General features: G+C 43.1%; 1 protein-coding gene across 1 annotated transcript in view; it reads left to right on the top strand.

The window, feature by feature from the left end:
- Positions 1–19,547, top strand: part of LOC124799212 — a 333,002-nt gene that overhangs the window by 168,704 nt on the left and 144,751 nt on the right. The window contains exons 17-19 of the mRNA XM_047262783.1: positions 1,352–1,462; positions 13,685–13,869; positions 16,513–16,714. Of these exons, the coding sequence (XP_047118739.1) occupies positions 1,352–1,462; positions 13,685–13,869; positions 16,513–16,714 (498 nt within the window). The remainder of the gene's footprint in view (positions 1–1,351; positions 1,463–13,684; positions 13,870–16,512; positions 16,715–19,547) is intronic.

Here is a 19,547-nt window from a genome sequence, read left to right as displayed (position 1 = left end):
TGTCCATCCATCTTATTGTGAGAACCTTACTGCTGTAATTACACCGGCAGTGTAGTGTTGCATGATCTCGCAGCAAGAATTCTACACCAGTGGTCGACAAAATTTTTTCCTCGAGAGCCAATGCTGACACGGGCCACACATGAAGTGATCTCAATCTTAATTGATAAGGTATATAAATTAGTAAATTACGAGAACACAATAGAGAAGCTATGATTAGGGCGCGATACGTTGGCGGTCTGCTCCCAAGCACAGACTGTTAAGGTGGCACCATGTGTAACACTTCGTGTTGATTCTTCTCTGTTTCATATTGCTGCCACTGTCAGCAATTCAAATGTTGTGACACTGTAAGAGCCTGACGAGGTGTTGTTGTGTTGTCTGTGTGAGCGGATGATCAACTGATTAATAACACTAATTGTACTTATACTTAAATGAGCTATGCAATATGAGACACGATCAGAAATGTTTACTGATTGTTTTGAACGATAGTTTTCTCCTACTCGTTGTCTTGTATTAAAACAAGTGTAATTTACTTTCATATTCTCTGCAACAAATATGTACGGCATTTGAAGATGAACGCTTCTATAATGCCCATTCACGAATTCATGTCACTTGTTTGAAGAAATTTGTACCATGTCATCTGACTGGTACGAAGCACGCAGGCCCGTGAGTTGTCAGTATTCGAAGTCAAACAATAAAACAACCCCCCACCCCCCCCCCACCCCCCCACACCCTTCCTTTAACCCCGCAGTGTCTGCACCACTTATCCCTCTGGCCATGTGGTAAGCGGCCAACTTTACACAATTCATAGTCGAATTCAGTTGCGTAGATTAAAATTAACCACATCTTAAAATTTTACAGACTCTGTAAATATCTCTGTTTGTTACTGAGCAGGAAAACTTCATCCTTACGAAACTCTTAACATTAGTTTACATTTTCGGATTAGGCTGTTAGTTGCTAGATGCATATTATTATAAAATGTGGCTGAGAAACGCTAGTCACACAAACACATGATTCAGGCCACATGCGGCCCGTTGGCCACACTTTGACGACCACTGCTCTACACGATCTACTGCACTCCAAAGCGACCTGTCTGATCTTTTAAGGGGGTGGCTAACATTTAGTCCGCTGAAGTTATTAGTTTTTGGGCAGAGACCATTAGGGTAAAATTATGGAAAGTTTGTCGAGATACCAACAAAATTGTTCTCTCCGTGCGCCAAATGTGTATGCAAATGCATGGTTTATTCAGGAGTAAAGATTCAAGCATTTCATATAATTTTTCTGGTGGATGATGATTTCTGTGTTGTATCTTGCCTCACTTGACTCTCTATTGCAGCCCGGTGGTTTCAACGAGCCTTCTGCATGGCAGTGGAACGAGGCCCGCCAGCAATACTACCTGCACCAGTTTCACTACAAGCAACCCGACCTCAACTACAGGAACCCTGTCGTTTTGGAGGAGATGAAGGTGAGAACTTTGTGACAGTAATCAGTTATTCTTCTTTGTAATGGCAAACAGCACGCCGGGCTTGTTGGTAGTCTCAGTGGTATCGATTTGCCAACAATAATCAAAATCTAAATTCATGGGCATTTTTTAATTCTCGTACTGGAGACAGGCTGACAACGGTAAAAATAAATCTCTTCAGTCAATGAATCACAAAATATAAAATTTTAATACAAAAGGTCTATGACAAGAAGATCGTGATGTGGTGTACATTCTAATTGTTATGAACATATGATGGTGGCTCCCGGTAACTGAGGTATGGATTGGGATGTGAGAAGTATTACGAAAGTTGTTATATGGAAAAAAGACGTGGGATGTCCACGTGGGAATGGACCGATACGTAGGATGTAGATAGGAACGTGCGTGTGCGGGAGGGGGGGGGGGGGAGCAGTTAGTTGAGTAGAGTAGTTTATTGTAGGGGTAGATTGCAGGGATGACGTCATGGTCTGGGAGGGCAAGGCTATTGAAATTACGGTGGGAATGGAGATGGAGCGTTTGGACATAAACGTGGCTTATATTAATAAGGGTGTGATATGTCCAGATGATGGTCCTACAAGTTAATACTCATAATGAAAAGCGCTTTGCTTTTGTTCTACAGTATTAATTTATTTCGTTAACCCGTTTTTGGCTTACAAGGCCGTCATCAGACATTTACCGACTCTTGTCACCAAAGTAGTTACAATGTTTGTAAACGACATGGAAAAGAAGTTACGCGTGTATATTGAAGCACAGACGCACAGAAAATGATATGTCTGTCAGTGTGGTGCCAATGCAATGTAAAAAGTTGAACCATAAATAAAAATAAAGGGAGTAAACAGGAAGAACGTCAACACAAAACTGATGAAGCATGTCCACATAACTGTTTATATTAGTAAACAAAACTAACAAAATAAAATAAAATTAGTAGCTGACAAGGCTACATTAAGAAGTATTAAACATGGAGTGTGCTACACAAATCAGCGAAAAGAAAGAATAATCAACTGTAACTACAGAATATCTGAAGAACTTCAGCAGTATCAATAAGATGAACAGAAATGAATAAATGCAGGAAATGGGGGACTGTGAGAGAACATACAGTAGATGCCATCTTTGAGAGTGTGGTGGCTCTGCATTTTGAAAAGTAAGAAGTTGAGCAACATGCAAAAATAGAGTGAGCAAATAGGAAAAACATTAACACTGTACTCAAAACTGTTCCTACATAACAGTTTGCATTAGATAAATGAACCAAGTAGAATAAAAACAATAATACAAGAACCAATTAAAAGAATGACTTAACAATTTCAGTAACATAAAAGAACTCAATGAACACAGGAAAATAGATGAATATGAAGGAACAGACAGTTTGGGAAGTAATGAAGAACTGAGAGGATTACGTGAAGTTTAGGAAAGGGGAAGCATTAAGTTGTGTCTAGTCATTTGATATTAGATCTCGGCTGTGAGCTAGATGTTTGTTTATTTCCAGAGCTTCCCGCACATTTAGATTTTGGCGTTTGTTTGCTAAGTGAAGGACATGTGACCCTGGATGGTAGCTGTGGCCCTCACTAAGTACATGCTCAGCAAATGTGGAGTCAGAATTCTGCAACCTCTAACTGTGTTCATGTTCAGCCAGACTAGCTGCTATATCTCTGCCTGTGAGATGACCTTTTCGAAATAATCTTGTTGACATTAATAAAAGTAACCGAGGTTGCATTTATATGGTGCGCTAACAGATGGCGTTACTTCAGTACTTGAGCCAAGCTAGTGACAGTATTTTTCAAAATCGGGACAAAATTGGACATTGTCGGGATGTCTGAAGAAGAAGGTCCACAACGGTCACGCATCCTGATGTATCGGGATGGAAGCCCTTGGTGTACCCCATCCGTATCGGAATCAAATTCCCCGTCGCAGTCTCCAATAATAGCTAAATACAGTGTTTCGTAGAACATTATTTGGTACACAGAAAGCGAGGTGCACTGCACTATACCTTAACGATCGCTTTCATGGCAGCTTTGTTGTCTTCATCACGAGAAGACATCCAAGAGCACGTTTCGCCATTTTTTTCAATTTATTGGATTCCGGAACGAGCTCATACAGACAACTCAACGCTGGAGTTACTTTAGTAAAGTTCGTTTTGACCTTGCAGAGTATACATTAGTTTAAGTCGTACCCTGGTGCGAAGTTGCACAAGCTTAACAAAGGACAGATTCCGGCATAAAACAAATTTTATATCAAAATTATACTGAAACGCGTAAACAAGAGGAAGATGGAACACAGGATACACAGAGGTGTTATCCTATAAAAATTCTGCTGCTAAAACAGTAACAGATGATAGATCGGCGTCTGTAAACATTTGAGAATTCCCACATTTCACCATTTCATAATGCTTGAAGGAAATGTAGTACGTTTAAGGAAGCTTGGTGAGTTAGTTTAGTGTATTATGTTTATTTAACAACAAGGGACGCTTCTGCCATGTTCCGACATGCAAACTCTAAACGATGCTACCTCCACGGACTTCAGTAGGCTCAAGCCTACGACGGTCACTCACATTTTTCAGGGCTGGCGCGGCTTGCGGGAGTCCGTGACTGAAGTTGCAAACAGTAAACAATCCGTCACAACTCGTCAGCTAAATCTATTTGTAAATAATTCGGATTTCGAGGAGAAGGATGCAAACATATAGCACGGTAAGACGGGAGAACCATCAGCTTTACATTTTCTGTGTTCTCGTTTCTCTTATGTAAATACATTCACTTTCGACACATATTCTTACATATTCTCGATCTCGGTTGCCAATATTCTAAGTTGTGTTTCACGGGATTTCTCAAATCACAATACTGATTAGGTTCACTCCGCAATTTACTAGACGTATCTGACATCTTGATGTGCGTTGAATGGGTACCAGCATTTCTCTGATTGAAACTTCTCACACGAAATTTAGTATGTCATGACATACGTGCTTGATTATCTGTAGCACGGCAAAGCGAAGTGTTTTCTGAGCCAAAGCGGCTCAAAAATATTATACTTTGGCCTGCAACTACGTGCACAGTTGAGCGATGTGTTCTACAATGAGTGAAAACGAGTTATGTAACTTGTATGTGCCAAGTGCTCACAGACGAAAAGTGAAAAACCTGATGTGACTAGCTTAGTCATTGACAAATCTAGGCAACAGCCTCGGCGATCGTTACTCGTCTTCAAACAGGATCACGTGTAATATTACGTTTTGTGTATTTTCATATCACGTGTGGTTCTTCAGAAGACATTTGACATCTAAACATATAACTCAGTGTTTCATATCACATCGTGTTTTGTTTTTGCTAACTTTTCGGGAAGTCGGAATTGTACGTGACCTCCACGGGTCCGGAATACGTACCTTCATCGGCATTCATTGCTAAATGCTTTATTAATTAATACTGGACGCACGTTCACAGAGGAGCTACATTGCAGGCATTTTACCGTTACGGCTGAGAGCAGTTGAAAACATGACGATCACGAAGGCTGCCAACTTGGGCCGACATGTATCCAGCACAAAAGTAGGAAGCAAAGTGACATCACTATAGGGACAGACATGGTAGCATCTATTGTTTATATTAAATATTGTGATTTTGATGTTTTGATTATCAGAAATTATGTTTTAAAAACTTGAATTTCAAAACAGTAATTTGTAACAAACTACTTTATCATTGTAAGTTTTATCACGTTTTCAAAATCGGAAATTGTGAGTTATATGACTTGGTGGTAGATGGGGGAGATTGTTTGTGTGGTTGCAGAGGTGCTACTTTTTAAGTCAGAAATGTACGTAGCGTCAGTGACATTTTCCGTGTCAGTCGTACTTATTGTTAGTAGTAACGGTTTTGACGGATGTGGCCATCCCTCACCATGATATAGTACGAGGGAAAACGACGTCAATACTTTTATTAGTTGATACAATGAGTTCCCAACCACGCTGTGCTACGCGAAAATGCACATGAAGAAACAGTAAACACCACGATCAGTAGCCAAAGGACGTGGAACAGTCTTATTGTTGTTTAAATAAGCATCACCACGATCCTGGTAGCCTTCCTCTTGCGTTCTGATGTTAGGTAGTATTGTTCATGTGTAGGATAATATAGCAATTTCACCTTAACACCATGTCTTTGGAGTACCCCCTCCTCACACTATTAAGGCAGATATACACTCCTGGAAATTGAAATAAGAACACCGTGAATTCATTGTCCCAGGAAGGGGAAACTTTATTGACACATTACTGGGGTCAGATACATCACATGATCACACTGACAGAACCACAGGCACATAGACACAGGCAACAGAGCATGCACAATGTCGGCACTAGTACAGTGTATATCCACCTTTCGCAGCAATGCAGGCTGCTATTCTCCCATGGAGACGATCGTAGAGACGCTGGATGTAGTCCTGTGGAACGGCTTACCATGCCATTTCCACCTGACGCCTCAGTTGGACCAGCGTTCGTGCTGGACGTGCAGACCGCGTGAGACGACGCTTCATCCAGTCCCAAACATGCTCAATGGGGGACAGATCCGGAGATCTTGCTGGCCAGGGTAGTTGACTTACACCTTCTAGAGCACGTTGGGTGGCACGGGATACATGCGGACGTGCATTGTCCTGTTGGAACAGCAAGTTCCCTTGCCGGTCTAAGAATGGTAGAACGATGGGTTCGATGACGGTTTGGATGTACCGTGCACTATTCAGTGTCCCCTCGACGATCACCAGTGGTGTACGGCCAGTGTAGGAGATCGCTCCCCACACCATGATGCCGGGTGTTGGCCCTGTGTGCCTCGGTCGTATGCAGTCCTGATTGTGGCGCTCACCTGCACGGCGCCAAACACGCATACGACCATCATTGGCACCAAGGCAGAAGCGACTCTCATCGCTGAAGACGACACGTCTCCATTCGTCCCTCCATTCACGCCTGTCGCGACACCACTGGAGGCGGGCTGCACGATGTTGGGGCGTGAGCGGAAGACGGCCTAACGGTGTGCGGGACCGTAGCCCAGCTTCATGGAGACGGTTGCGAATGGTCCTCGCCGATACCCCAGGAGCAACAGTGTCCCTAATTTGCTGGGAAGTGGCGGTGCGGTCCCCTACGGCACTGCGTAGGGTCCTACGGTCTTGGCGTGCATCCGTGCGTCGCTGCGGTCCGGTCCCAGGTCGACGGGCACGTGCACCTTCCGCCGACCACTGGCGACAACATCGATGTACTGTGGAGACCTCACGCCCCACGTGTTGAGCATTTCGGCGGTACGTCCACCCGGCCTCCCGCATGCCCACTATACGCCCTCGCTCAAAGTCCGTCAACTGCACATACGGTTCACGTCCACGCTGTCGCGGCATGCTACCAGTGTTAAAGACTGCGATGGAGCTCTGTATGCCACGGCAAACTGTCTGACACTGACGGCGGCGGTGCACAAATGCTGCGCAGCTAGCGCCATTCGACGGCCAACACCGCGGTTCCTGGTGTGTCCGCTGTGCCGTGCGTGTGATCATTGCTTGTACAGCCCTCTCGCAGTGTCCGGAGCAAGTATGGTGGGTCTGACACACCGGTGTCAATGTGTTCTTTTTTCCATTTCCAGGAGTGTATGTGGCCTCAGTCCACTCTCCTACAGAATACGCTAGGGAATGGCTTAAATCTATTACATACACTGATTCATCTTCTTAATACTTATTGAATGACATTTCTTGTGAGAACCAACCATAATTCGGTAATAGTATTCGACTGCATGTCTGAGAACATTGTCCTGGATTGAAAAACATATGTTTTGCCTGCTTTAATATAGCGCTTCTGTGTGACACATATATCTGCAGACAGAGCATCATTTTTAGCTTTTCTCAGTCTTGAGTGTCCGGTTACCCTCAACCCACTTCAACTCCACGCATTTCATGGTATTGTTCAGTAATTTTTTGTATTCTCAGTCAATGGATGTAATTTTGCTAGGTTTACGCGATTTTACATATTTCGTCTAATTTCCCTCAATTTTACGTATTTCCCATCCATTTGTCATAATCATACCAGATTTTCCTCAATTTTTACAGATTTTATGTCATTGTCATATTTGTTTCGATAGTTTTCTATATGTGTACGGTCATATTGCTGACATAGCTATTCGTTGTTTGATTTTATACGAGGGTATTTGCATGTCTCATATACCGGGCTACTAAAAAGTCCTAAGAATTTCCCTCATCCCGATGATATATATTCATTCATTTTGGATAGAACGATCATGGAAAGTATAATAACACTCGCTTTGTACCTAGATGAGGTTCAACGAATGGTGTAGATGATGGATACATGGGAAACACTTCAGTGTGCTGCTACGACACATCAGAGAGCATGTCTGCAGGCTCATGTAGTGGTGCACTTGAAAGAAATTCAGAAGTCAGGAAACAGTTCTATATGTTCATTTGAGTTCCACTCTATCTTATAGATAGAGACATGACATGTGTACAGAGAGTTAACATGTGTACAGAGTTGATTTTTGTTGCTAATCGGATATTTCTCCCATAAGTGTATGCTCTTATTGCTTACCAGATCAGCCCTGACAGATATTTACAAACTGCAGAGTTCAGGTATTTTTTACCCTAGTAATAATTTATTCTTTAGTTGACAGTGTGTCGACTGCACTTAGCATCCTGAACCATAAGAGTTCCCCTTTTCCCTACCTACAGAGTGTGTCTCCCCGGCAGCGTAATTTACGGGCGAAAAGATAGCAAACTATGTATTCGAGCCACAACTACTGACAGCTCTACACACACACATACACTAATGGCCATTAAAATTGGTACACCAAGACGAAATGCAGATGATAAACGAGTATACATTGGACAGATATATTATACTAGAATTGACATGCGATTACATTTTCACGCAACTTGGGTGCATAGATCATGACAAATCAGTACCCAGATCAACCACCTCTGGGCGCAATAACGGCCTTGATACGCCTGGGCATTGAGTCAAACAGAGCTTGGATGGCGTGTACAGGTACAGCTTCATCACGATACCACAGTTCATCAAGAGAAGTGACTGGCGTATTGTGACGAGCCAGTTGCTCGGCCACCATTGACCAAACGTTTCCAATTGGTGAGACATTTCGAGAATGTGCTGGCCAGGGCATCAGTCGAACATTTTCTGTATCCAGAAAGGCCCATACAGGACCTGCAACATGCGGTCGTGCATTATCCTGCCGAAATGTAGGATTTCGCAGTTATCGAATGAAGGGTAGAGCCATGGGTCGTAACACATCTGAAATGTAACGTCCACTGTTCAAAGTACCGTCAATCGGAACAAGAGGGACCGAGATGTGTAACCAATGGCACCCCATAGCATAACGCCGGCTGATACGCCAGTATGACGATGACGAATACACCCTTCCAATGCGCGTTCACCGCGATGTCGCCAAACACGGATGCGACCATCTTGATGCTGTAAACAGAACCCGGATTCATCCGAAAAAATGACGTTTTGCCATCCGTGCAACCAGGTTCGTCGTTGAATACACCTTCGTAGGCGCTCCTGTCTGTGATGCAGCGGCAAGGGTAACCGCAGACATGGTCTCCGAGCTGATAGTCCATACTGCTGCAACCGTCGTCGAACTGCTCGTGCAGATGGTTGTTGTCTTGCAAACGTCCCCATCTGTTGACTCAGAGATCGAGACGTGGAAGCAGGATTCCTTACAGCCATGCGGATAAGATGCCTGTCATCTCGACTGCTAGTGATACGAGGCCGTTGGGATCCATCACGGCGTTCCGTATTACCCTCCTGAACCCACCGATTCCATATTCTGCTGACAGTCATTGGATCAGGACCAACGAGAGCAGCAAGGTCGCGAGGCAATGCCGGTCGGCTGCTGTTTGTGTATGAGAAATCGATTGGAAACTTTCCTTATGTCAGCACCTTGTACGTGTCGCCATCGGCTCCATCCTTGTGTGAATGCTCTGAAAAGCTAATCATTTGCTTATCACAGCATCTTATTCCTGTCTGTTAAATTTCGTGTCTGTAGCACGTAATCTTCGTGGTGTAGCAATTTTAATGGCCAGTAGTGTATAAAGACTCTGCATGCTTATTACCTGTCGCGACGTCTCGATTTAAACCACATGTACGTTTTTTCGACAATGCTGCAGCCCCGCAAAAAGCGAAATACTCTTCGCAAAACGGTTCTGTAGGGGGTGTACGCGCATTTAAATTCCTCCTGCTAAAGACCGTAACATCCTCTGTGGAAATTATATTACCAATATGTTGTAACAAGATTGTCTACATTTTTGAATAATAACAAGAAACCATGGTATCCTGCTGTGTGTGGCTCCGAGCTGGTTAGTTCATGATCGCACATCGAGGTGAACAAAGGTGCAGGTGCCACCCCTCTCTGCTAGTGCTATCTTTTGGGAGCGGTTCTTATCGTAGTTGTGTTATTTTAAGAATTTTTCTCATTTCCCAGTATATGTCTTGCATTATGACCAGTTGTTTACGAGCTGCCGGCCGAAGTGGCCGTGTGGTTCTAGGTGCTACAGTCTGGATCCGAGCGACCGCTACGGTCGCAGGTTCGAATCCTGCCTCGGGCATGGATGTGTGTGATGTCGGGTTAGTTAGGTTTTATTAGTTCTAAGTTCTAGGCGACTGATGACCTCAGAAGTTAAGTCGCATAGTGCTCAGAGCAATTTAAACCATTTGTTTACGAGCGCCGGTTACATTTTTCACGACAATTTTGATGTCTAATTAGACTAATGAAGCATTTTCGATCAGTTGTGGTAACGTGTATAGAGCTTCCTACACTTCAGTGATGGTTTGCTGCCCTATCCGTTCTTACTATGTATCAGCGCCCAAGTTACACAACAGCTATACCAAGGTGACATCTCGGGGCAGTAGGATGAAGTTGTCGAGAAATAAAGAGAGCACAGTTTATTTGAATTCACAACATCAGGGCTTCAGGGTGATTGTCGAGCAACACACCGGAAGGCGCTGTAGCGAACTCTGACGTCAAATAACGAGACACACACAAACATTCAGTAAACACGAACAACTCGAGCACAGGCAATAGTCTCTATGAGCTATGAAATGCATCATCAGACCAACCAGTGGGTCACCATTATTTGCTACCTACGCTCCCCTTCATTATCAGCACTTTCCATTCCTCATGTAAGACGCTGTAGACACAATCCTCAGCTATATGTTTACAGGTAACACACTCGTTAAGCTCTTCTCTGTCCACCGCGAACATCTCATCAGTTGAACACATTTCCCACCAAAAATAAAGGTAGTACCCTCCATTGCAAGCTTTATCTCGCCAATTCACAAGTGGAGCAGAGAGATTTATTTCAATTCGACTTATGGCTAAAGGAATCATCCTATGTAAAGTTAGTATCTTTTTCGACAACATCTGCTACTATCTATTTCCAGCAGGATAACACTAGTCGCATCATATTGTAAATTTTTGAGGTATATTGCGATTTTAGGCGCTCCTTGAGTGGCGCTGTGGATATAGTAGTGTAATAAGGACCGACCTTTATCGTTAATTACATAATTATAACTGATCGTTACTTCAGTTTCCTACCCAAAATAAATAAAGCACACTAACCTAACCTTGAAACTTCCTGGCAGATTAAAACTGTGTGCCGGACCGAGACTCGAACTCGGGACCTTTGCCTTTCGCGAGCAAGTGCTCTACCAATTGAGCTACCCAAGCATGACTCACGCACCATCCCCCAAGCTGTGGCTAAGTAATGTCTCCACAATATCCTTTCTTTCAGGAGTGCTAGTACTGCAAGATTCGCAGGAGAGCTTCTGTAAAGTTTGGAAGGTAGGATACGAGGTAGTGGCCGAAGTAAAGCTGTGAGAGCGCAGCGTGAGTCGTGCTTTGGTGGCTCAGATGGTAGAGCACTTGCCCGCGATAGGCAAAGATTCCGAGTTCGAGGCTCGGCCCCTCACACAGTTTTAATCTGCCAGGAAGTTTCTTATCAGCGCACACTCCCCTGCAGAGTGAAAATCTCATTCTGGTAACCTTTCTTTTCTGCAGCTGAAGAGTGACTGACCCCCCTGGGGTTCCCTGATCAGGAGGAACGAGGTTCGAGTCCCGGAAAGGGCACCTGCCATTTTGAATTTCCCGCCAATTTCTATTCGAAATTCCTGCCAAAATTCGAAATTCCCGCCAATAGGACAGTTGCGCTGAGGGGGAGAGGAAGGGGAGGGGAAGGAAGAGGGACGGGGTGGAGACGCACATGGTGGCTAGGGAAAATCAGAGACGTCATCCAAGGGTGGGTGATGGGGGTAATTCATTGAGCAAACAATTAATTCGCATAATTTATTCGCATATAATTTTTGTATCGAAACTGCACTCGCACCGACTCCGCCATCCTACTAACGTCCCGTCGACAGGAAGTTCATCACAGATGGAGCACAAGCGTGGAACACAAATGGATGTGGAAGAAAGTCGGTCATGCCCTTTTCAAAGAAACCATTCCGGAATTTGCCTGGAACGATTTAGTGAAATCGCGGAAATTCTGTCAGGGTGTCTGGACGAGGATCTGAAACGTCGTCCTATCGAATGCGAGTCCAGTGTGCATACCACTGCGCAACTTACCTCGGTTACTATCCATGGAGTTTTGAAGGCACTAAAAATTCCCAGTGGTTGTATTTCAAGAGTGTTCCACGAGGGAATATCACACTGCCAAAATCAATATCCGTGGACAGCAATTTGATGGTAGGAGTCGCAGTCACCTATCACGAGCAGTATCAGCTACCGTTCATCACGAATCAGATTTTCTGGAAGCGGAGGTTTAACGCCACTTCACTTGCAGAAGGACAGATAAATATCGCGTGAAGTTCAAGTGGTTGACGCGAGCCATTGTTTTCGACAGACGCTTTTCAAACATCCTTAAACAACAGTCTCCACAAACTATCGTATCTGTGTGTGCATCAGAGGATCAGGAATGAAAAGAAGACAGAGCTGTTTCATACCTACTGCTAAGTTCTGAATGCATGGGAATAACACTGTCAAATTCATAACGATGAATTACGTGTACATCTGGTTTTGTGTATAGTATGATGTAATCAGGTTATGTTTTCTGTAAGGATGAGTCTGTTTAGAATGGTATGGAAACGTAAGATGGCTATTTAATTTACACAATGGAATATTGTTAGTTTTGACGCTTAAAATAAGGAAAAATAAATTAAAAATAATGAAAAATACATATTTATTTGTAACAAGAAAAAAGTGTTGGCTCTGGCTAATTATATTCTAAGGAAACATTTAACTGACACTAAACTTGCAAAGGCTCGTATGTAATCTGCACTTACATACATGAAATAAGGTTTTTGGGATTTCCACAGTATAAAACAACTGATACAAATCTAATTTTCGATGTAACATAAAAAGGCAAAGCTCCTTCATTGGAAGCCTGAAAACCACATTACTTTACTAGGCAAACTGTAGTTGGAGATAGGCTGTCTTTGCCTTTTTCTGAACATAGAACTGACTTCCAAATCAATTACGACTCCATATAATAGAGCGACTTCTCATTTTCTCATTAATACATTATTTTCAGAACTGAAACAAGAGATAAATTACAAACAAAGATTCCCAGAGTGACTGGGGATCGAACACAGAATATTTTAATCTTGCACTTACGATTTTTTTATTGTTTTTTTTTTAGAAACTACACCATATCATGGAGCAACTTCTCATTTTTGTCATTAACAAATCATTTCCAGAAACGAAAAAAGAGATAAATGCCAAAACAAAGGTCGCCAGACTGACTGGTGATCTAACCCAAAATATTTTAAGTCTTGCACTTATCACCAGTATAGTTGCTTATGCTTGTGACTTAACATTAATGCTGTCGAGAATTGTAAGTATTTGAGACAGTGAATTTAACAAGCACAAATACACTAATTTATTTCTGTTTATAAATAAAGAAATTATGGCAAAAATAGGGTCTTTATCATACTGTTTATAACAAAAGGAACCATTGTGGATTTGGATTCATTCACCAGAGTCCGGAAGGAGCAAGTGTACATAAAAAGGCCGTGGGACCGATTCGTCCCTCTTCCCTTCATCTTTGTCCATAAAATTAGAAATTTTATTTCTGGAGAGACGTGCTCAGTCAGCCCTTTAGACAAGACCACTAAAAAGTATAAATGGTAAGAACTGTTACCTGTTATCTCCTTTCGTCGGAAAACATTTAAAGGTACTTTTTTTGTAGAATGTTTTGAGGTTCTGGTTGGATAAAGGAGTGGATGGCTTTCGTATGGATGCCGTCATCTGCCTTGTAGAAGCGGAAGGTTTCCCAAATGTTACAAACGGCGAACCTAACCCCATGGTGCACCAACCGGAAACATACGCGGTGGTCGAGGACTTCCGCACAGTGCTGGACGAGTACGAAGAAAAGTAAGTAACAACGTGGAGACCAGCATTTAAAGGTATTAGCACTGATGCGTAGTTTTAGCAAACAGGAAGCATCTCCCTTATTTGCCAAACTGAAATTTTATGTCATATGCAATCATATGGTAGTTGTAACTGTGTGTGGCGAACAGGAGACAATTCGTTTCAGTAAGAAATAGTGACAAGTATGATAATCCCGTCGTTTAATGAGATTTTCACTCTGCAGCGGAGTGTGTGCTGATATGAAACTTCCTGGAAAATTAAAACTGAGTGCCGGACCGAGACTCGAATTCGGTACCTTTGCGTTCCGCGGGAAGGTGCTCTACGGGCGGAAGTAAGCTGTGAGGATGGGCCGTGAATCATGCTTGGGTAGCTCAGATGGAGAGATGGCGCCGGCACGGGTGCTCTGCGTGTTCGGTCAAGAGAGCTGGCTGCTCTTTGTAAAAAACAAAAAAACCTGAGTGAAGGGATCAACAACGAACTGCAAGGGACGTCATGCGGCGTCCGCTACGACGAAACGCAGCGAACAATAACAAAAACAAAATTATTGTGACATCAACAGCGAAAAATATTGAATATATTTGTTTGTGAAAAGTGGAATAACTAATATAATTTACAGACAAGTTGTTTTAGAATGTGGACCGTGGCAAAAATCGACGCGTGGGACGAGATGTGAGAGAGAAAAATAGGAATGTAGGAAGTAGTTGGGTAGTCCGACACCAGCTATAATTGGAGGAGAAACTTAGAGGGATAACAAAATGAGCTGCCTCAGCTTTCTCTCACATGCGGTAGTATACTGTAATGTGCGTAGAATACTGAGTAGGGGTTCCACAGGTCAACAGGAGCAGTGACGGGGTGGAGAATGTTTTTCGCTTTATATTTGGAACAGCTAGAATGCTAGGTAAGTGAGATGTTTTGTTCCTATTATACTACCAGATGAACCTAAACTGCGCCGGCCAAATTTCAGGAGTTGTTCAGGTCTTTTTGTATTTTGCTATAACGCAAGTGACCCGTGACCTCAGATGGCTCTGTTTGTAGTATTGTTTCTGTGTAAATAATTCATTATTAATGAAAATTCCTGTAATGTATAATCACAAAAATGTGCGATACAACGCACAGCATAATGTAACACTCCTCAGACGCGGAAGTACAGAACGTTATGTGCATCCGGTTGTCTATTTAATCTTATATTGAAACTAATATACGGTTGCTGAAGAACAATCATGTTCAGAAGTGTAGGATGTTAATAAGTCAGTTATACAAAAATTAATAATTTACGGAGATGTCTGATACAGCACTGAATCCAGTATATCTTCAAGTTTTATTTAGAAATGTTCAGTGTGGCCACCTTCTGTAACACAACAAATGTCGCATCTGTAATCAGTTTCCTGCCAAATACTTTGAAGCAAGTCTTGATATACGGTGGCAACTTCTTGTGTTATCTGTTGTCGCATCTCGTAGAGGTTTCCCGGAAGCGGAGGAACACTCTCTCTGTCTTTAATGTAAAACCATGCACAGAACACTGTTTGGGGTAATCCCGGTGGCCAGGATATAGTACCATCATGTGCAGTCCAAGACGGCTCATTCCTACATAGATACGCGACTGATTCACGATGATAATGTGGTGGCGCGCCATCTTGCTGGAAAATAAATTCTGTGCCTATATATTATTGTAATTGAGACATTAGATAATGTTGAGCCGGCCGGGGTGGCCGAGCGGTTCTAGGTGCTACAGTCTGGGACCGCGCGGCCGCTATGGTCGCAGATTCGAATCCTTCCTCGGGCATGGGTGTGTGTGATGTCCTTAGGTTTAAATAGTTCTATGTTCTAGGGGACTGATGACCTCAGAAGTTAAGTCCCATAGTGCTCAGAGCCATTTGAACCGTTAGATAATGTTGAAACATGTCCAGGTACGACATGCCAGTTATAGTTGACTCAGAAAAAAAAGGAAGGACCATAAATCTTGTCACTGCTTATAGCGCAAGCAACATTTAATCCCGACAGTAGGGTCTCCTATTTTTTTATAAGTACGTAGACCTGTTTATATCTACAATGGTTTACATCAGTTTACAACTTGAACATTTAGCTATTTTTCGACATAATCACAACTGCTGTCTATGCATTTTTGTAGACGCTGTGGCAGTTTTTGTATGCCCATGTCAAACCAGCTCACCGCCATGCCTTGTCAGAAAGTTATGAACCTCTTCTTTCACCACGTCGTCGGAACTGAATCGCTTTCCGACCAAATGTTCTTTTAACCTAGGGAACAGGTGATAGTCACTGGGCGCCAAGGCAGGACTGAAGGGTGGGTGGGTCATTATGTTCCACTGAAACTGTTGCAGGAGAGCAACGGTTTGCCGCACGATGTGTGGGCTAGCGTTGTCATGGAGGATGAGTACGTCATCGCTCAACATTCCTCTTCACCGGTTCTGAATTGCCCGTTTGAGTTTTTTCAGACTCTCACAGTACATGTCAGCGTTAATTGTGGTATCAGCGATTCAGCTCCGACGACGAGGTGAAAGAAGAGGTTCATAACTTTCTGAACAGCATGGCGGCGAGCTGGTATGACATGGGCATACAAACACTGCCACAGCAGTAGCTCTGCTACTCGTGCTGATATTTGACGTGTGTTTCCAACGGCTGTGCTAGGGTGATGGTGACGGAGGCGGGAGGAACTCTGGATGAGGTGCTGGGTTACTATGGCAACGCCAGCAACCCCGGTGCGCACTTGTCCTTCAACTTCCTGCTCATCACCGACCTCAACGGTCGCTCCACGGCAGAGGAGTTCGTCCGCGTCGTCAGTGAATGGAACGATATTGTCAATGAACGTGGTATCTGGTCCAACTGGGTGGTGAGTTCACTTACTTCAACGCTTCTTCCAAACTCTCTTTACCTTTACCTTTAACTTTATTATTATCATTAGTAGTAGTAGTAGCAGTAGTATTCCGCCCCCACCACACACACAGGTAACGGCCGCGGTGGCCTAGCGGTTCTAGGCGCTTCAGTCCGGAACCGAGCGACTGCTACGGTCGCAGGTTCGAATCCTGCCTAGGGCATGGATGTGTGTGAAGTCCTTAGGTTGGTTAGGTTTAAATAGTTCTAAGTTCTAGGGGACTGATGACCTCAGATGTTAAGTTCCATAGTGCAAAGAGCCATTTGAACCATTTGAACCACACACACAGTTCCGTATAGCACCAAACTGTCCTTTCCTTAAAGCCTCAGGATACGTCCTGTGAAGGCATCCCTACTTTTAGTCAATTTGTGCCATAAATTTCTTTTCTCTTACATCTAACTAAGCCCTTATTCACGATTTATCCCTTCTACCTACTTAATCTTCAACATTCTACTGTAGCACCATTTTTCAAAAGCTTTTATTGTGGTCTCAACTCTTTAGTGTCCAAGTTTTACTTCCGTACAAGGCAACGCATGAGGCAATTACGTTAAGAAAGTCCTTCCTAGCACTTAAATTTATATTATATGTTAATAAATTTCTTTTTATTGCTATTACAAGTCTGCATTTTATATCCTACCTACTTCGGCTAGAGTTAATTTTTCTTGCAATCCCAAATAGGGAAAATTATCTACTACTTCTAGTATCCGATACTAATTCCCTCAACATCGCCTAATTTAATTCTACTACATTCCATTACTCATATTGTATTGTTCATCTTATAACCTCTTACCTCTTCAAAGTTCTTATTTCTTCTACTGTATTTCAATTCATGCACTAAATTTCACTTTGATTTACTTTACTGCCCCGAGGAAATCCGGCACAACGTGGCGAAACGCCGGGTATTTTAGTATATTAAGTATTTTATATGGGGTCTGATGAGATGTACACCAGTCGCCTAACTTTTTCATCTCATAAGGTTGTTGACTTGTTAAACATCTTTTCACCTAGGCTATTAATAAAATAACATTATGTGGTCAACAGCCTGGTGCAAGATTTCAGTTGGCTGCCACATCGGCTTCGTGCGTATCGCAATCCTATCTCAGTAATCATGCTTGGGAACTGGATAGTACAGTTTAACGTTGCACCGTTCCTAGTGAAGCTTCACATCACTGAGACGCGAGGGCTAGCTCAAAGGCAGCTTGAAAATTCCGTGGTTCGATCGGGACTCAGTCTCGATACCATTCGCAATCCTTGCCCGCAGTTTACCCCAGACCATCAGCCGCGACTAAACAAATAGTGACCAGGGGCTCATTAAAAAACAAAATGCGTTTCTGTAATTTAATTAATCACCTATATACAGCCAATAGTTTACATTGTTTTTTAATGGAACTATAATAATTTCGCGACAGAACGGCGACATTCATGGAACAAATTCAGTAAAGGACCTATAACTCTTTTATATACGTGACGATGATACTGTGCAGTAGTCGCTGCCATTTCAGTGGGGCTCCTCCTACAAATATGCTTCACTCTCCGTGGAAATCAAAGCCTCTGAAGCAAGCGGCACGTGAGGTTTATACTACGTTCGACGGAGTGTGTAAATTGGAGTAATCTTTCGGATGACGCCCATCTCAAAAGACACTAAAAACTGCACGAGAATCCCCATATACAATGTACGAGTATTTTTACGCTGTAAATAGGGCAAGTGTAACCTCCTTTCTTTACTATGTGTTGTAAGATCGAAATAATAATGTCATTCAGAAATGGCGGCACTTTTACTTGCGAAATGGTCATAGGAAAGATGCAACGACAGCAATCTATCACAAGTGAGTACCTGTAACATACAGAACGTTAAGTCACAGAAGCATAAAATGCACCGACGTAAGTAATTATAGCTTGAACAACAAGTTAGCATCAGATCGTGACAAGGCATTTTGCAGTACTGACACGTAACTCTACTATTTCCCCGACGTTTCGCTCATTCTGGTGGGGAATTCTTTATGTGACGTGTTTCCGACGACCGTTTCCATTGACGGCTAGTGAGAAGGGCATCGTTCATATTACATGGGAGAATGCTTTATGGGCTGTAGCGTGACGTGAGGTCAACCTGGCGTCTATAGTGTATCGACCTCAAGAGGACGTGTTGTTGGCAGGGGATTCCTTTTTTCAAGCCAAGCCAGTCGCAAGTCACGGAACCACATACAAAGAAGATTCTCTGTCCATTTTTTTAACTGCCGACACTTTACTTGTAAAAATGAGGACATCAGACAGAAACTGCCTTTGTAATTGGTAAATACCTCATCATAGGTTAAATTGTGTTCCATCTTAGCATGTATGCACGCTCTCTCCTCCGAAATGTTCGCCACCCCTGTGTCGAGAATACTTGTGAAGCAAACTGCTAGATGACAGGAAAAGCGATTTCCTTAAGTTTTCACCCTAATAGTAGTCGGTACCAAGCTGTGTCGAAACCTGGAAGGCCATTTCCTACCTCACAAAGTGGCAAGAAATGCAATCTGTACTACTCCTTGATTGTTGTTGTTGTGGTCTTCAGTCCTGAGACTGGTTTGATGCAGCTCTCCATGCTACTCTATCCTGTGCAAGCTTCTTCATCTCCCAGTACCTACTGCAACCTACATCCTTCTGAATCTGCTTAGTGTATTCATCTCTTGGTCTCCCCCTATGATTTTTACCCTCCACGCTGCCCTCAAATACTAAATTAGTGATCCCTTGATGCCTCAGAACATGTCCTACCAACCGATCCCTTCTTCTGGTCAAGTTGTGCCACAAACTT

This window comes from Schistocerca piceifrons, chromosome 1, assembly GCF_021461385.2.
Source record: "Schistocerca piceifrons isolate TAMUIC-IGC-003096 chromosome 1, iqSchPice1.1, whole genome shotgun sequence".
NCBI lineage: Eukaryota > Metazoa > Arthropoda > Insecta > Orthoptera > Acrididae > Schistocerca > Schistocerca piceifrons.
The sequence above is the reverse complement of the archived record's forward strand: the minus strand, read 5'-3'. Positions and strand labels throughout refer to the sequence as shown.